Source organism: Zonotrichia leucophrys, chromosome 1 (genome assembly GCF_028769735.1).
Source record: "Zonotrichia leucophrys gambelii isolate GWCS_2022_RI chromosome 1, RI_Zleu_2.0, whole genome shotgun sequence".
Lineage (NCBI taxonomy): Eukaryota > Metazoa > Chordata > Aves > Passeriformes > Passerellidae > Zonotrichia > Zonotrichia leucophrys.
In genome coordinates this window covers 62,095,654-62,111,544 of record NC_088169.1, presented here as the reverse complement: position 1 = coordinate 62,111,544, position 15,891 = coordinate 62,095,654, and the positions used below count along the sequence as shown (strand labels likewise).

Sequence of the window (15,891 nt, the reverse complement as noted above, 5' to 3'; positions counted from 1 at the left end):
GCACTGAGAGCCCTGGGTTCTCTCCCAACTGCACCTACCTGGCCCCAGCCTACTGTCTGCACTCCACTGTGACCAGTCTGGCACAGGCTTAGCTGCACATTGCCCTGTGACAGTTGTCAGAGCAATGTGACATAGACCACAGAGCAAATCCTTGGCCAGGAGGGGTGAATAGATGGGATTGGAGGGGTGCATAGATGGGATTGGAGACACTGGCCCCACCAAGAAAGGCTGTGGGCTTGTTCAACAACCACCACCCCATCCCTTCTCCCCTTCCAGCAGACCAGTAATGTTTGTGCCATCCTTTGGCACTCCTGGGGTGCTTCTCTGAAAGAGTAGTTAATGGATTTACATGTCATATAATTGTGATAGCTGGAGATTGTCTGATGGAAGGGGAGAAATTCAATTGTCTCAGGGTGGATTTGGTCTAATTATCTCAGATGACACCAGCAAATCTGCTTCTCTTGGAGACACGCTGTTACTGTAGTAACTTGTAATGAATATCAGATGATGAGTAATTTAGAGGCAGTCTGAACTGCTAAGTTTATGAGCACAGTGGGCAATCATTTCTTCTTTCTTTCTTTTTTTTTAAATTCTTTTCCATATTAATTTCTTTTTCAGTGTGAATGTAAACCACAAAATCAACAGGTCAGATATTAGGGCTCTTGTGAACTCTGCCTTCCCTATCAGTCAGAGCAGATGCAGCTCGGAAGCGCTTTATCACTTTGCTTTTAATTAAAGCCTATAATGGTTTTGCATTTTGTGAACAGGCTTTATCCAAAATACAAAGTGGATAAAGGATGAAGCAAATCTTCTGATAACTTCATTTTTGATTATCTCTATTGTACATATTCAGGCTGCTTGCTCCCTCACCCAGAGCCAGGATCAGCAGTGTCTCATGAGCAAGATGCTGATAAACAATGGATGCACCCTGCCCTTGTGGAGAAAGAGATGACAGGGTGTGCCTTGGCTTCTGATACTTGTCTTGTGTGGCCAAAGGGATGGCAATAGGAGGCATCACCCTTGCTTAAATCAAGGCATAAAATCTTCAAGTCCAAAGAGAAGCTGGTAAATGTCTGCACACCCCAGAGCATCAGCAGTTGCAATGCAGCATCAGATGCACTTTGCTACGGTTTGCTGTCACTGCATTGCACCCAGCCATAAAATGCAGCAGAGGGAATACAAGTTGCAAATCAGGTCCCAAGGGCATGTCCCACCCTCCAACCAGGCTTTTTATTTTGAGTAGCAAATAACTGCCAGATGTTCCACAGGAGCTGCCCACGCACACGGCTTTGCTTGCATCTAATCAGTCTATTTTATCTCTCAAAGAGAGCATGGAAAGTGATCCCAGGTGAGATCCATCAAACACAGCAGCTAAATCAGGATCGTTTTCCTGGCTGTCCATGACCCTGCTGCAGCTTTGGCTGAGGGTCAGCAGGATGGTGCATCTCCCCTCAGTTTGAAGTTTTGGTGCCCATCTGGGCTTGGAAGGGCTCATCAAACTTAGGTTTGAAGTAGGAGAGCTGGAGAGCATGACCCTGCTCCATCCTACCCCTGTCCACATAGGTCTCTCTCAGAAAGCATCTATGGACTGAAATGTTTTAGTGTGGATTCCATTTATATTTCATTATAATTCCATTGTTTTCAATATATTGAAGAAGGTTGGGTTTGTTGAAGATTTTTGCTTGCACTTCAAGAGCGCGTGACAGTTAATGGTGAAAAAAAAGATTTTTGAAAAGAAAGCAAGGAGATTTAATTTGAGAATAACATCTTTCTTTTCACCTGGGATACATTTAAAATAATGAATCATAGATTTGCTAGATCTACCACAAAACCAATTGTTTTTTTTTCCAAAATTCTTCTGTATATACTTGAATTCTTCTCATATTTGGGGTTGTCTGATAGAGAGAAGTGTGTGGTACACCATGGACTTGTACTAAAGCTGCATTTTCTCTGCATAGTCAGAAGTGTGTAATTAGCATGAGGACAGCCATTAACACATCCTGTATGTGGTGTCACCAAGTCATGCCTGATTATGTTGCAAAGTGAGATTAGTAAAATGAGCTTGAAGTTGTCCTCTCACTGCCGTTTGATAGCAGGGAAAACAAATCCTTCCACTGCCAAAGCTGCAACCAATATTCAGTACTTAAGAAATTCAACTGATGCATTCATAATGAACAGGATTTTGTGTAATTAAAATTTTAAATAAATCCCCAACATGATCTCTGGCTCGGATTTCCTAATTTCAGATATGAAAGTACAGCTTTTGACAAAACAGGTTGAGGGGGTTGGGGGTTTTTTTCTTCTGTTTTCTTTCATCTGAAAGACTTAAAAAATCTCATCAGCATATTAAAAAAGAGCAGAAGATAAATTAAATGAAGACCAGGATTAAAAGACTCACTACTTTCTTCATGTCACCTTTATAGTTCTTTTGAGCTTCTGTCCCTGTGAGGTGGGTGTAAGTTATGTGGAGGTGGATGTTAGTGGGTGGCAAAGCTTTTATGAGGCAGAAAGAAACTGAGGATTAGAAAATTACTGGAGGCAGTTTCCATACAGATGAGAAGAAGCAGTCAATCCCTGAGAAGCCAAGAAATAGGAGGAAGACAGTAAGAAAACTGAATAAGTGGCACATTTCACTGGCAAAGAAAATGCCAATTTGTTTCAGCAGAAACCCTAAAAGTTGCTGTGGTTGCTGAAAGTTGCTGAAGACCCTAGAAGCTGCTCTCTCAAAGCACACAGCTGCAGGCCGAGGTCTCTCTTTGTCTGCAGAAATCTTTAGGTCAATGTCAAAAATCCCCTGAGTTTTCCCAGCTCATTTCCAGCTGCTTACACACCTACAGGGTGACTGCATCTCCTGTTGTCCCTTGTCACAGGCAGGTTGGTGTGGTTGTAACAGGGGGTGTGAGCACAGCCCCTCTCAAGCCCTGGCCCCACCAAAGGTTGCAGCTGCCATGAACATGTACAGCTCCTACCAACTCTCCTGTAATCCAGCCAAGAAAGCTGTGGATGAACAGGAAAGTGTTTGGGTACATGGAAGGAGTAGCTCCCTCTCGGGAGGAGGATTAGTTTGCAATGTCTCAGAGTGTGCTAAGGTTGGGCTGGGGTAGAGAGGGAGCACTGTCTTCTGCTTTGGGCTGGGTGGCATGTGTGGTGGCTTTGTTTTCGCCCTTGCAGTTTTCTGTGTGGCCCTGCAGAGAAGCCCCACCATGGTGGCCTTCAGACCACACCACTGACTGCCCCAAGCAAAGAACCCAGCAAGTGGGTGAATTGATGAGTGTTTGCAAAGTGTGTGTGACCACCGGAGAAAATGCAGTTGCATGGGTGTGAAGGGTCTGGAAAAAGATGATTATTTGCAGCACCTGCTTTCCTATCAGAAACACTTATTTACTGGGCAGGGAACCAGTCCTGGTCCTCCCTCCTTGGGATGTTCTCAGCACGCATTGGCACTGTTCACAGGGATGTGAAAGGCTGATTTTTGCACATTATGTGCATTACAGCAAGTAAAAGTATGAATGAGCATGCAGATTTCCAGTATAACACTGAGGAATGTTGGAAAGTGCTGAAAGGTGGCACTTAACCTTTACTCTGAAGACCCGAGTAGTGTTTACTCTTCTACAATGTGGTGATGCTACTCACCCTCCTTATAGTCCAGGTCAGCAGTGTCCAGGCCCTCTCCCATGGGACAGGAGCACTGCTTTCAACTCTCCCTCACCCTGTGGGATTTATCTTGAGCCAATTAACCATCTTTAAGTCAGAACTCCAATGGCAAGACATTTAGCTGCTCAGGGCAGCAGCTGCACTTGCTCTCCCTGCTGAAGCTGTGCCAATGTGCAGCAGAGAAGCGAGGCTTGAGACATGGTGGTGTATCTAGTGCCTTCACCAACCAGGGCCATGAACTCAGACAGCAGAGGTGCAGTGTGCGTAGCTGCCTGTTTCCACTATTTTCATCATAGCTGATCTAAAGACTTCACTAGCTCAAGCACAAAAGGTCCCTCAGAGCATGAGGAGCAATAGCAAAGCCCTTTCTCCTGGGTGGGTGCCTCAGCTTTGCAGCTGCAGACTCAGAGGTTTGTTTGTGTATTCTTTACCTCTTGGAGGTCTTTAACTCTTGCATCTACCATTCATCCTTCCCCTGAATTTTCCATCAAGTCTTTGGAGTTGTAATGATGGTAGGGAGCCACAGATTTACACCCTCATGTGAGCAGGCATCCATTTCTCTCTCCATGGGCTGCGTTGTCTCCAGCACAGCAGGAGAAGCCCATTGTGGTACACATCTTTCCTGACTAAAATTGGATTGTCCTTCTATTTCTTGTCTAGGAACCAGTTAAACCTCTGTGAGTTTGTGCTGAGGATGGGTTTGGTCCTGTCTGCATGTAGAGAGGGTGTCCAGAGGGATGTTCTTTCAGCACCACTTGGAATCAAGTGAATTGCACTCCAGGACTCTTCATGGGCTGTGAAAAGAGCTCGCAGTCTTCAGAGTTAGGGACTTACCCCTCAAATATCAAAGGTAGAACAAATGTGTCACATCTAAAGCAATTTGTTGCATTTTTAGCAGAAACCCTGTGTCGTAGTCCAAATCTAGTCATGGTTTGGTTGGGGGATTTTTTCCATAAGAAAGGCACCATGTGCTTATAAATTGGCCTTTGCCAAGTTACTTGGTCTTGAAAAGAACTGCTCTGTAATAAGCTGCATCATTAAAAAGAAATTTTCCTGTGAGCAGCAGAGCCTGGTTTCCTGCAGTTTGGTGCCTCATGGTGGGATTATGTTGCATCTAATGAGGAGCACTCTGGCTGAAGCCTTTTCTCCTGCTCATAAAGACACTGTCTCATGTGAGTTCTCTGGTGTCTATAATCCATTTGGGATCAAACTGCTATTGTTTAGGCTCTCTCCTGTCTGTCAATGTAATTCTGCCCACGTGGCCAGCTGTTCCTCCCCAGGGACATGGAAGGGTCATGCCGCTCTACCCTGATGCCTCTTCTCTCAGAAATTGTTGAAAATTAAAGCATTTGAGAATTCCATCTCACAGTTCAATTTGACTGAAATTGGCCAACAGGCTAAAAGATAATTGAGAATAATACTGGACTGACATAACAATATAATACATCTAATTTTATTAGGTAATTTGGCAATAAATGGTAGAAAATAAATACTGGAGCAGATTAAACACGAAAAACTGTTCATAAATATTTATTCAAGCATTTAAATGCACTCAAGGTGACCATATTTTCCCTGTTTTACATTTCAATTCACAGCCATATGAATGATCAGCAAGAGCGCAAACACCCCGACAGTTACACTCACACCTCAAAAGTAAATGTAAAATATTATTTTTCTCTGATGCTTTTTTTAAAAAGTGACAGGGAATTATTAAACATTTCTTTCTAATACTACAAATTTAAAATTTTGAAACAGGAATGTAAAAAACAATTCAGAAGCCAGATTTTTAAAATGGTTCTCACCAAGCCAAAGAATAAAAATAGATCACGTGGTTTGTACTGAGTTTCAAGAATTTTCAATAGACCTGAAATGAACAAAGTTAGACCAGAAATCCTTTGTTGAAATGGTTCATAGAAATATTTCAGAAATGTGAGTTGTGAAAAGGAATTCATAATTATGCGCACACACAAAAATTCACAAGTTTAGGAAAGAAGAAAGATATATTGTATAAGTTGCTCATTGTAATTTATTTTTCCAATTCCTGAGCCATAGACACATGTTTGTCATAACAAGATTTTTGAAGACCTTTGTATTTTCTTACCTTGGATGCAGTTTAGATGGATGAGCTGCCATTGTTCACCATGTTTCTCAAATTAGAAGAATGCATTTCTAAATTCAATTTCATCCTCAGTGGAAATGGTTTCTCTCACTCTGGTAATCTTTGGAGAAGAATTATACATAGTCTATAAAGCTTCAAATTTCAAAACCTAATTTTAAATGTTAGTCAAGAGGTTAATTTAAGATTCATCTTCCAAAAAGGGAGTTAAATAAAACTGATAGAAGGCTGGAACTTGTCAAGTGGTTGAGAGGTTTATCAGCATGTGAGTATGAGTTCATTAGTTTTAATTAGTATAATCACTAATTTTGCATTAACAGTTTGGCGAGAGAAAGTAATTGCACACACCCACTGTATTAGATTGGGAGATTAGAATTCATTTTATGAGGCAATTAGCATTTCAGGAATTTTTTTTTAAAAGGCTTTTATGATCTGCCATTGCAGTAGCCTCCTTCACCAAAGAGTTTAAATTAACCATAACTTTCATCCTAATGGGATGCAAAAATTAATGTAGAATTAAGTGTGAACCAGTAATCCCACTGAGATAAGCAGGGAGCTAAAGCCACAAACCTTGATTAGTTTATAATGACCTGTTTTATTTCCCAGACAATGATAGTCATTTATCTGTCCTCAATTCATTATCTTCTCGAAAAGTTTATATTCTTGAATTTTAAACAGCAAAACAAACAAAATACAAGGAAGGGGAAAGTAGAACAGTACTACTGAAGTAATAATTGTCAAAAGAAATAACTGCCTGTTTCAATAGTAAGGCTTAATTTGTCAATTATTCTTCATATCAAATGCCAGAAGAAGAAGAAACCACTTCCTTTGACATCCAGTGCCTTGGGAAGAGCCATGAATTTCACAGCAACAGCAATCACAACCCTGCTCCATCCATCACAACCTTTGGCAGCTACTGACACAATGAGAACAGATGGAATTGTCATCCTGGTTGGCAAGGAAGCCCTGGTCATCTGAGATTTAGGACAGTTTACCGAAGAGATTGCCTTCCAAAACATCCTGTAAAGAAATGTGCAAGTTCTGGTGGGGAAAACTACTTACGGCAAGGCTGCAATGAAAGCTTTCATGGTATCCATAACAAGACAAGACAACACACCCCTTGCAGCAAATCTACCATTCATTATATGGGATTATGCTTGCCCCTGGATAAAACAAATCTCTGCTCAAAAATCCCAAATCTGCTATGAGTTGGACGGGGCATAGAGGAGAACAACTGTTAGATGTTAGGACCATAATGTAGTTCATGCAATTTTGGGTACATATATTAAAATAAGGGGATGTGGGACACTATTTAGGGAATTACATTAATCTTCCTAGAACAAATGCTAAAGCAAAATGTATGTACATATGTACGCACTGCTATAAGGGACATTAATGGATGTGAGAGATGTACCTTAATAAAAGGAGTTCAGAGAGAAAAAAATGTTTAAACAGCTAAAATTTAGGCACAGCAAGAGATACTGGATCTCAGTCTCTCTGGCATCAGCTGGTGTCACCTTTAGAAGCTGAACTACTCCAGCTGAGCTCTGAATTCTGCACTCTAAGGGCTGCCTCACTCTACAGGCTGCAGAGGCAGCCCCAGGTAACCAGGTTTCTGTCTTGGATGGGTGAAGTAAATACTTAAAATTGGGTTAGATGAATCATGACCAGCATGCCTGTGCCTTAGGGTTTGTCTGTGCACACAGTTATTGTATAGAGACATTACTCTTCCCGAATAGCATCACATGCGAATACACTTTTGGCTGAGTAAGACTTATTTCTCTTCAACAACAGCCTCTTGAGAGAGTCAGAATAGGTTGCTTTTTAGTCCTCACGTGGAATTCTTCTGCAAGAGCTGCTGCCTTTTTAGCGAGCTGCCCTATCTTAATTCAAATTTACTTTAGTATAAAAATGCCCTAAATCTGCCATCCAATCACCTTTGAGAGCAATTTAAGATTTATGGTAGTAAGAGCATCAATTAGGCACAAATACATTGACCAAAAAAAATAGTGACCAAAAAAATACAATAAAAACTGACATTTATTTCACAAATTATGGGCGTAATAAAGCCTATTGTTTCAGGGAAAATGCCTGTATTTGCCCGTATGTTTCATTAAAGAATAATAATGCCATACATATTTCATTCCCTTGTTCTGAGCAACAAAACTCTTAACTATATAAAATGCCCCATGCTGTCCTTGCTTTGTTGGGTTGTTTTTTCTTTTTAATCAGATTTTCCCCCATGAATTAATGAAATTGCTCTTTAAGCACATACATCATTTTCATTTGAAGTCACTTATCATAGCTCAAACAGTTTGTCTGTTCTCCTGGAGAACAAGGCAACTGCCATCTCCTTGTGCTGTGCAGATCCAGGTCAGGACTGCCTCTGATTCATGGTGTGCTGAGTTCTCTGCACCCCCAATGGTGCTGCCTTAGGTGGAGTATGGGTGACTGATATATTTGAGGTCTGCACTTAGCACATCTGCACTGCTTTCTGGTGCCCTCCTCTCACATTTAATTTCTCTCTTCCCGCAGTATGCACCGACCCGCTGTGCAGCTGTGCAGGAGTCCACGGAGCAAGGCATCCTTCCTCCCTGCCATCACCACGAAGCAGTGCACGACCCCCAGCTGGTCCCCTGCACGTGCCCGCTCTTCTCGTGCCCGTGGGAAGGGCATCTGGAGGTGGTGGTGTCCCACCTGAGGCAGACCCACCGCATCAACATCCTTCAGGGCGCGGAGATTGTCTTCCTGGCCACGGACATGCACCTGCCTGCGCCCACGGACTGGATCATCATGCACTCTTGCCTTGGCCACCAGTTTCTGCTGGTCCTCAGGAAGCAGGAGAAGCACGAGGGCCACCCCCAGTTCTTTGCCACGATGATGCTGATCGGCACGCCCACCCAGGCCAACAACTTCACCTACAGGCTGGAGCTCAACAGGAACCAGAGGCGCCTCAAGTGGGAGGCGACGCCCAGGTCGATCCTGGAGTGTGTTGACTCTGTCATTTCGGACGGGGATTGCCTTGTGCTGAACACTTCCCTGGCTCAGCTCTTTTCTGACAATGGAAGCCTAGCGATAGGGATCGCCATAACCACCAGCAAAGTTCACAGCTCCGAAGCTGAAATGTGATGGGGAGGAGGAAGAGGAGGAGGAACCACAGCAACAACTATGGTGCTCTAGCTGCCTTCTGAGAGCCAGAACTCGCAGACTTTTTATGGGGGGGTCTCGGGTCTTTTATGGTATTTAGTACTTGTCCACAGTGGGCATTATGTAAACATCCCGTGGTTACGGTCCCTGTGTCATGTATTTACCGTTTTGCTAATACAATTTTATGAGAAATTTTAAAGAGGCTAATCAATTTATTGTCGCCCTCCAGCAGCACTGGAAACAACACTTGTTAGTGAAAAGTGCACCCAGGGAGACTGGAAGAAACCTTTGGTCTGACCATGTTATGCAAATATGTTTCCTTCATTGCCTGCCTAAGGGACAAAAGGCACCTGTGCCTGATGAAAGGTCAAGTATTCCACTAGGGGACAAGAGCACCCAGGTTTCCCTATCAGCTGTAGTAATTTAACTCCTGTATTTTTGGGTACAGCCAAGCCCTGGGGGAGCTGGCAGTTTCAGAGCTCCCTTCACCTTCTGAGGAAACAACTTTCTCACCCAAACAGTGAAAACTTAGAAGAAAAAGTCACCTCCTCTGCCGAGCAGAGGGCTTGGAAGCCTCATCTTGCATTAAACAGGGAATGGCAGCTAGTGCTTGGGCACTGTGAGCATGGTTAAATCTCACTCTTGTATCATAAACATCAGGGAGAGATTGCCACATGGTCTGGCCATAGGATGGACATAACCATACCCGGCCATTGGGGCATTCATCTTTTTAGCTGCTGTTTCCTTAAGCATTCAAAAAGAGATTTTCTGAAAATAAAGCATAAAAGGGTCTTAAGCTGGGCACTGATCTTGCTACTGAATTCTGTGCCAGTTGGATCCTCAGTTTGTGCTGCTAAATATTGATGCACAGCAATATAGATAGGACAGCTATTTGCAAATTGGCTTTGAGATTTGACAGGCACTCCTTTGAAAAAAAAACTCAACTTTTTTTGCCTTGCATACATTTTGTGGAGTGGTGGTGAGGGGCGTCTGTCACTTTCTTCTCCTGAAGGTGTTTCACGAACAGTGATGGTCACAAAAAGACACGGGCTACTCTAAGAGCTTCTCCCTTGGGTGGTTCCTTGGGGGAGAGTTGGAGGCAGGTGGTGGCCATCTCCTGTCACTCATTCCCATCTGCAGTCAGGCCTGTTTCCTCCACAGCCAACAGCAGCAGTGAAATCCCACTGCAGTAGGTGACGTGTTGAAGGAGGGGGCTCGGCAGATAGTGTGACACATGAGAAGCATGGGAAAGTGTCTTTTCCTGTTTTCCCTTCTGCCTGTGTGTGGCTGTGGTCTGGCTGCTCCTGAATGCTTTTTCAAGAAACATCTGGTGGGTTGGGCCAGTTAGTAGCTAGAGACTGAGAATCATAGTTTGAGCCCCTTGGAAAACCAAGGAAGAGGAGGAAATAGTCTAAGAACAGCCATTCAGTGTTTCAAAATGCATCTCACTCTAGCTCTGGGTAGGCAAAAACACTGCTGCTGATCTCTCCCACCCGTTGCTCTCCTGAAGATTACTATAAATGATGCATGAAGTAAAACGAATTGTAGTTTCCCTGAGATGAATGCCATGCAGGTAAATGACTTCTGAGGCATAGATGCACCTCACCTCCCTACCTGGATTTTCACAGCAGGTCAGAGAAGGGTGAGGGTCTCTTCAACAGGCTGCTCATGACCACACAAGCTGAGGTTTGAGGAAGTCTCAGTCCCTGTAAGAAGGCACTGGTGCACATCTTCCGAGCTCTCCCATCTCTGAATTTAGGGGGCCAAGGGTGGCACACTGATTTGCAGAGCCTCACTGGAACAGGCAGGCTTCAGAGCGGCTGGCTTTTTCCCTGCGGTGTTAAATATTCAGGACCAGCAAATGCTGCCCTTTCCCTAAATGATAGCAATAAATAAATCATTGCTGTTTTTGTGGACTGAAACTGGCTTCTCCAGCTCCTCTAACAATTGTTCTGCTGCTGAATTAAAACAAAGCAAAGGCAATAAAACCTCAATAAAACCAGTTCCTCTAGCTTAAATTTCCTGAGCTCTTTGTACTGCGGGGTAGAGACCAAATCTAATGATGCTTTTGTTGCCTGACCACAAGTTCTAGGGTGAGAGATATTATTTAGTTATTCATTTTTTTAGTCTATTTACTTCTTGTTAGTTGGCACATTTTTTTCTTGCAATATCAACTGAAGTGTAGATATTTTGGGGCATAGTCCTTGCCAAAGGACCAGTGTATTTCTGGCAGGATGAGTGTCACAGCATCAGCTCTCTGGAATGGGTATCTGCATCTCTTGCCAGCACCCTAGTTTTGAAGGAGGGATAGCAGAACTGTGACCTTCTCAACATAACCTTCCACACACCCCATGTGTTCTTCTCCCAGAGCTTTCTAGTGACCACACCAACAGTTCAGCTTTTCCATTTTGTTTTCAGTCTTCTCCCCTCATCTGATAGCTGCCTTTCTCAGCACAATTTCAAGCCCTCAACTATGGTTTCACCCTGTGACTTGCAGAGCCCATGGCACTTCTTGCCTTCTCACATTTGTACCTGTTGGATGCCATTGTTTAAATTGTTCTCACTGCTTTCTGAGCCAAGTAACATCCTTTTTCAGTTTTCTCCACATCTGCAAAGATCCAGCTCTGGTAGGGATTTCAGAAATTCAGATATATTGGAGTACTGATGAAAATCTGTCCAGTGTGACTCCCAGTAAAGAAAAGGAAGATGTATTTTGGGGAGAAATGAGATATGGTTGCCTAAATCCAGCTTTCATAAGTGTCTCAACATGAAGTGCAAGTGTTTTAAGGTGTATTTAAGGACTTTCTACCATAGAAGATATTCTAATTCTGTCATAATTCAAAGCCTCTGAGCAACCTTATACTGCCATAAAGCAAAGGTGAAGCAAATATTCCTCATGGTAGGACATAAATCCTAAAATACTGGCAAGTAGGATCAACAATGAAATTCAATTTGCAAGCATTCTTTTAGTGCTCATGGTATAACCCTTTTTACAGCTCTGCTTATGGTTTAAAGGCAGCTGAATCTTGGCTTCCTAAATTTGATCTGAAATCAGGGCTTCTAAAACTAATTTTGTACTCGAATATTTTACATCTTTACAATGTATTAAATCTGAATTTCTGCCTTCCTGTGAAGAACACAGCCTTACATCTATTTGAAGTAAGGAAGTAGTGCATGTGGTGCAGGAGAAAATGAGGTCTTTCAAAATTGCTATGCAGCTGTTGCAAAATTCTGTTTTCCCAACTACCTGGGAGTGGTGTTCCATCTTTGTTTTGGGGAGGTTTCAGTTGTCCTTTGGTTTTCTACATAGACAAAATATTGTCTTTGGGTTTGTGGTTTTATTTTTAGGATTTTTATATATCTCTGTTCACAGATGGATTTTCTTGTGCTTAGTTTAGTAAATTGCAACAATAATTGCATCAGGCTGAGACAGATGGATTGCTACCAGACCCACTAGAAAACCTACTTTGGTTCATCTGCACTATCCATCAGACACCATGTGAATGTAAATGTCAGATCTGCAGTAAAGCAGCATTAGTGCTTTCAGCTCAATCCCATTATGAATTAAGCTCACATCATATATCCATGACTCCTTATAAATCAGCTGAAGCATCCTGAGTCTCATCATCTTGAAGATGACAAAGGATCTTCCTGAGCCAGTGCTGGCTGTAGGGCTTGTTGTGAAGTAGGGCAGTAGTCCTCTTCCCACTGGACTTGGTATCACACCCTCTGTTTCATACCATCCTTATGAATACAGGCCAGTAAACTACTGAAGGAACAAGAGGTGGTAAATTCTGGGCAAGTTATGGTTATAGCAAAATTAGTCACTTCCAATAAATTGCTGGATGCTACTGCATGGCTCTCGCTTTTGTGCATCAGAGGAGCTAAATCCAATTGACAGTACTGTAGTACAGGTGATTTATCTGTTTTTCTAGCCCAACACACACCTGACAAACACTTTAATTGGAGAAGAGTCTGTCAGAACAGACTCAGATGGGCTTCTTCTGCAATTGAATCAGAATCAGCTTCTCACATGGAAGAGCTGCAGATTTTGAACTGTTCAGACACAAGCATAAGTTTTCAAAATTTTTTTTTTTTAGTTCAATAAACTCTGTCTGCTCACACCATCAGAGTGAAGGGTGGAAAACAAAGATTGCCATGTGTCACCACCAGACTCTTCACACACAAATATGATTCACCTTCTGTAGAGATGAGCCTGCAGAAACAGAGAGGGTTTCACAGTAGGGTAGCACAGGGCAGACCTGCAGGCTCCAGAGGCGTGCACATAAAGCAGAGGGCAGAGCTCATCCTCCAGACAGAAATTACCCAACAGGAACCCTCGGAGTGCGGTCACAGCGGGGCTGCCAGGAAAGAGATTGGATCTCCTGGGAGTTAAGGCTCTGTGTAGAGAGGTTTCTCTTCTATCAGCACCTTCCACCTGGCTACAGGGTCTCCACTCTCCTGGGAACCTTGTCTCTGGAGCAGTGCAGGGGATCAGGTCAGCTGGGTCTGCATGTGAGGGGTCCTGCACAAGGATGCTGCATCGTGAGTGCAAACACCCAGCCCCAGTCCTGCCCGGCTCCTTTGGGATTGGAATCACTACCTGCAGCTGCTAGTGATTCCTCCAGGTCCTGACACCTGACAGTTCTGCTGTCTCTCACCTGCATAGCTCCCACCAGGGCAGGAAAGTACTTGCTGAAAACCGCACAAAAAAATCTTTGGCAGAACATCACATGAAACGTCTACCTCGTACCCCTGGCTAGGACTACAGTCATTCTTTCTCTCTCCACACAGGCAATAGACTCGTGCATAGTTTTCTTATCTCCCTTTGGGCTCTGCCACTCCGGAAAATACATGTGAAAGATTAGGAGGCAGTGATAATCTTCAAGAGAATAATGAGGACTAACTTTCATTGCAAAGATGGCTCTTCCCACAGTACTTTCACAAAAGGATGCCAAGCTCCAAGAAAGAAACTAACAAACTTTAGTGGAAGCAAATAGGAAACACCAATTGCAAAGCCTGCTGTCCTTCAACCAGAATGAGCTTTATGTCTTCCAGGTAGAGAAAATCCCCCTGAGACATTGCCTATCTGAATACATCACTTAATCTTGTGGAAAGCTCCAGGACAGAGAGGTTCTTCCTGTTAGAAATTGCATCAAGTAACCTTATTGAAGATAAATGGCTTTGAACTTTCATAGCAACAGTGATGAAGTGCTTCAACATCCATGCAGCACAGACTGAAAAATCAGAGCTTTTAGACAAAGAAATAAACTTATTCAAATGCAAACGTGAGATTTAGGGCAGAGTTTCCAGGTGATCATAAAAGCACTTTTCTTATTGCTGAGACTGGATGTCTGCATAGCAAGAGATAGCTCGCTGCCAGCCAGGTCTTATTGGCTTGAGTTCAGAAAAAACTCAGATATTCTTTGTTTCTCTGCTAAGTGAGACCACTTAAAGAAGTAAAGCAAACACTGTAATGCATGAAACAAGTTGGAAAGGATCTTTGTTTTCAGATCAGACTGCCTGGTGAGCAGACTGTGGGGAAGGGACTACATCTCCCACCTCTGCAAGGTGAATCCAGACTGGCAAGCAGAGTCTATGTAGAAATTCCCTTAATGTTGCAATCTCTGCTTCAGCCACTGAAGATAACAGCTGCCAAGCAGCTGGCTTGAAGACTTCAATGACTGAGATTGTTCTCTAAATTCCTGCTAAGATCAACTTTTAGGCTGAGATGGCATCAGGGCATGAGACAGGAAGGCTCCACAGAGGCTCTGCAGGGCTCCTCAGAGAGAGTGCATGTAAAAGGATGCAGGCAAGCCCTACATCTCTGCCTGTGCCTTTCACAGCAGGACCACTGGGTACACCCACAGGGATCCATCTGGGTCTTTCCTAACATACTGTGGCAAATAGCTGGGCCACAAAACTGGATGCTACCATTCCAGAGTGGTTCAGTTTAACAGCAGCCAAAAGAAATGTGTGTTCCTCCCTTAGCTTTGAGAATTAAAACAGCATCTGGCACATCAGAAACATTTGGCCCATTCTTATCACCCTCAGATATTTCCTATTTCAGGATACAGGTTCTTCTTGGCCTGTGACAGTGACAGTAGAACACCAAACATGGCTGGGTGCTACTGCAACTTCCACAGTACAGTTCTGATCCAGAGAGAGATCCCTGGGAGCTACAGTAACACAAATGAATAATTGTATAATATACTAACATAAAATAATAACACAGTGAGAGCTGATAACATCTTTAAAAGTAGCAGCTGATATTGAAAGGCGTCATTACCTAAAGTGAGCTTCATGAGAGGCCTGTGTTTTTGCCTAATTGAGATGTGCAGGGAGATATCCAGAAGAGTGACAGTCTCAAGACAACTCTGATTACTCAAAGAAATGCTGAACAAAAAAAAAAAATCAGTGCAAGAGTCCTGAGTGAAACAGAAATATATTGCTGTTGCCTCTGGGCAGCAGTTTCTTGTGACGTGTCCTTGGAAAAGGAATTCCAGTAGGCAGAGAGGGTTGAACTTCGGCATGTTACAGCTGCTGCACCATCACTTCTAGAGTTTTTGCTAAGAAATATTTAATCAGGACTGCAAAAAAAAAAGGAGAGTATAAATATCCACTGGATGGTGTGACCTGTATGAGAGCTGCCAAGGAGATTTATCCAGCTTCCTCTGGGTAAGCCTCCACACAGCTCCTCTGCTGGATTGGCAGAAGACAGGGACAGCCCCAGGTATGAGGAGGACTGGCTGGATTCCTGGCAGACTGTAAATTGTTGCTGCAATAGCACAGTGACTGTGTGTGATAAACTCCCACGCTGAAAACCAGTGAAGATTAAGCCTGGGCCCTCCAGCAGTGTGTGTCTGCACTGGCTGATGCTGACAGCCAGGCTGTGGATGATGGCAAACTCATTGGCCTTACAGCCTATATGCAGGACTGGCACGTGTTGGTGGTTGTGCACACACTGAAAAGTC

The 15,891-nt window shown here is 43.4% G+C and overlaps 1 protein-coding gene across 1 annotated transcript in view; it reads left to right on the top strand.

Moving 5' to 3' along the window:
- SIAH3 (siah E3 ubiquitin protein ligase family member 3) overlaps positions 1 to 9,116 on the top strand; it is a 41,507-nt gene extending 32,391 nt beyond the window's left edge. Inside the window, exon 2 of the mRNA XM_064725247.1 lies at positions 8,306 to 9,116. Coding sequence (XP_064581317.1) covers positions 8,306 to 8,899 — 594 coding nt within the window. The 3' untranslated portion in view covers positions 8,900 to 9,116. The remainder of the gene's footprint in view (positions 1 to 8,305) is intronic.
- Positions 9,117 to 15,891: the final 6,775 nt, after the last annotated feature.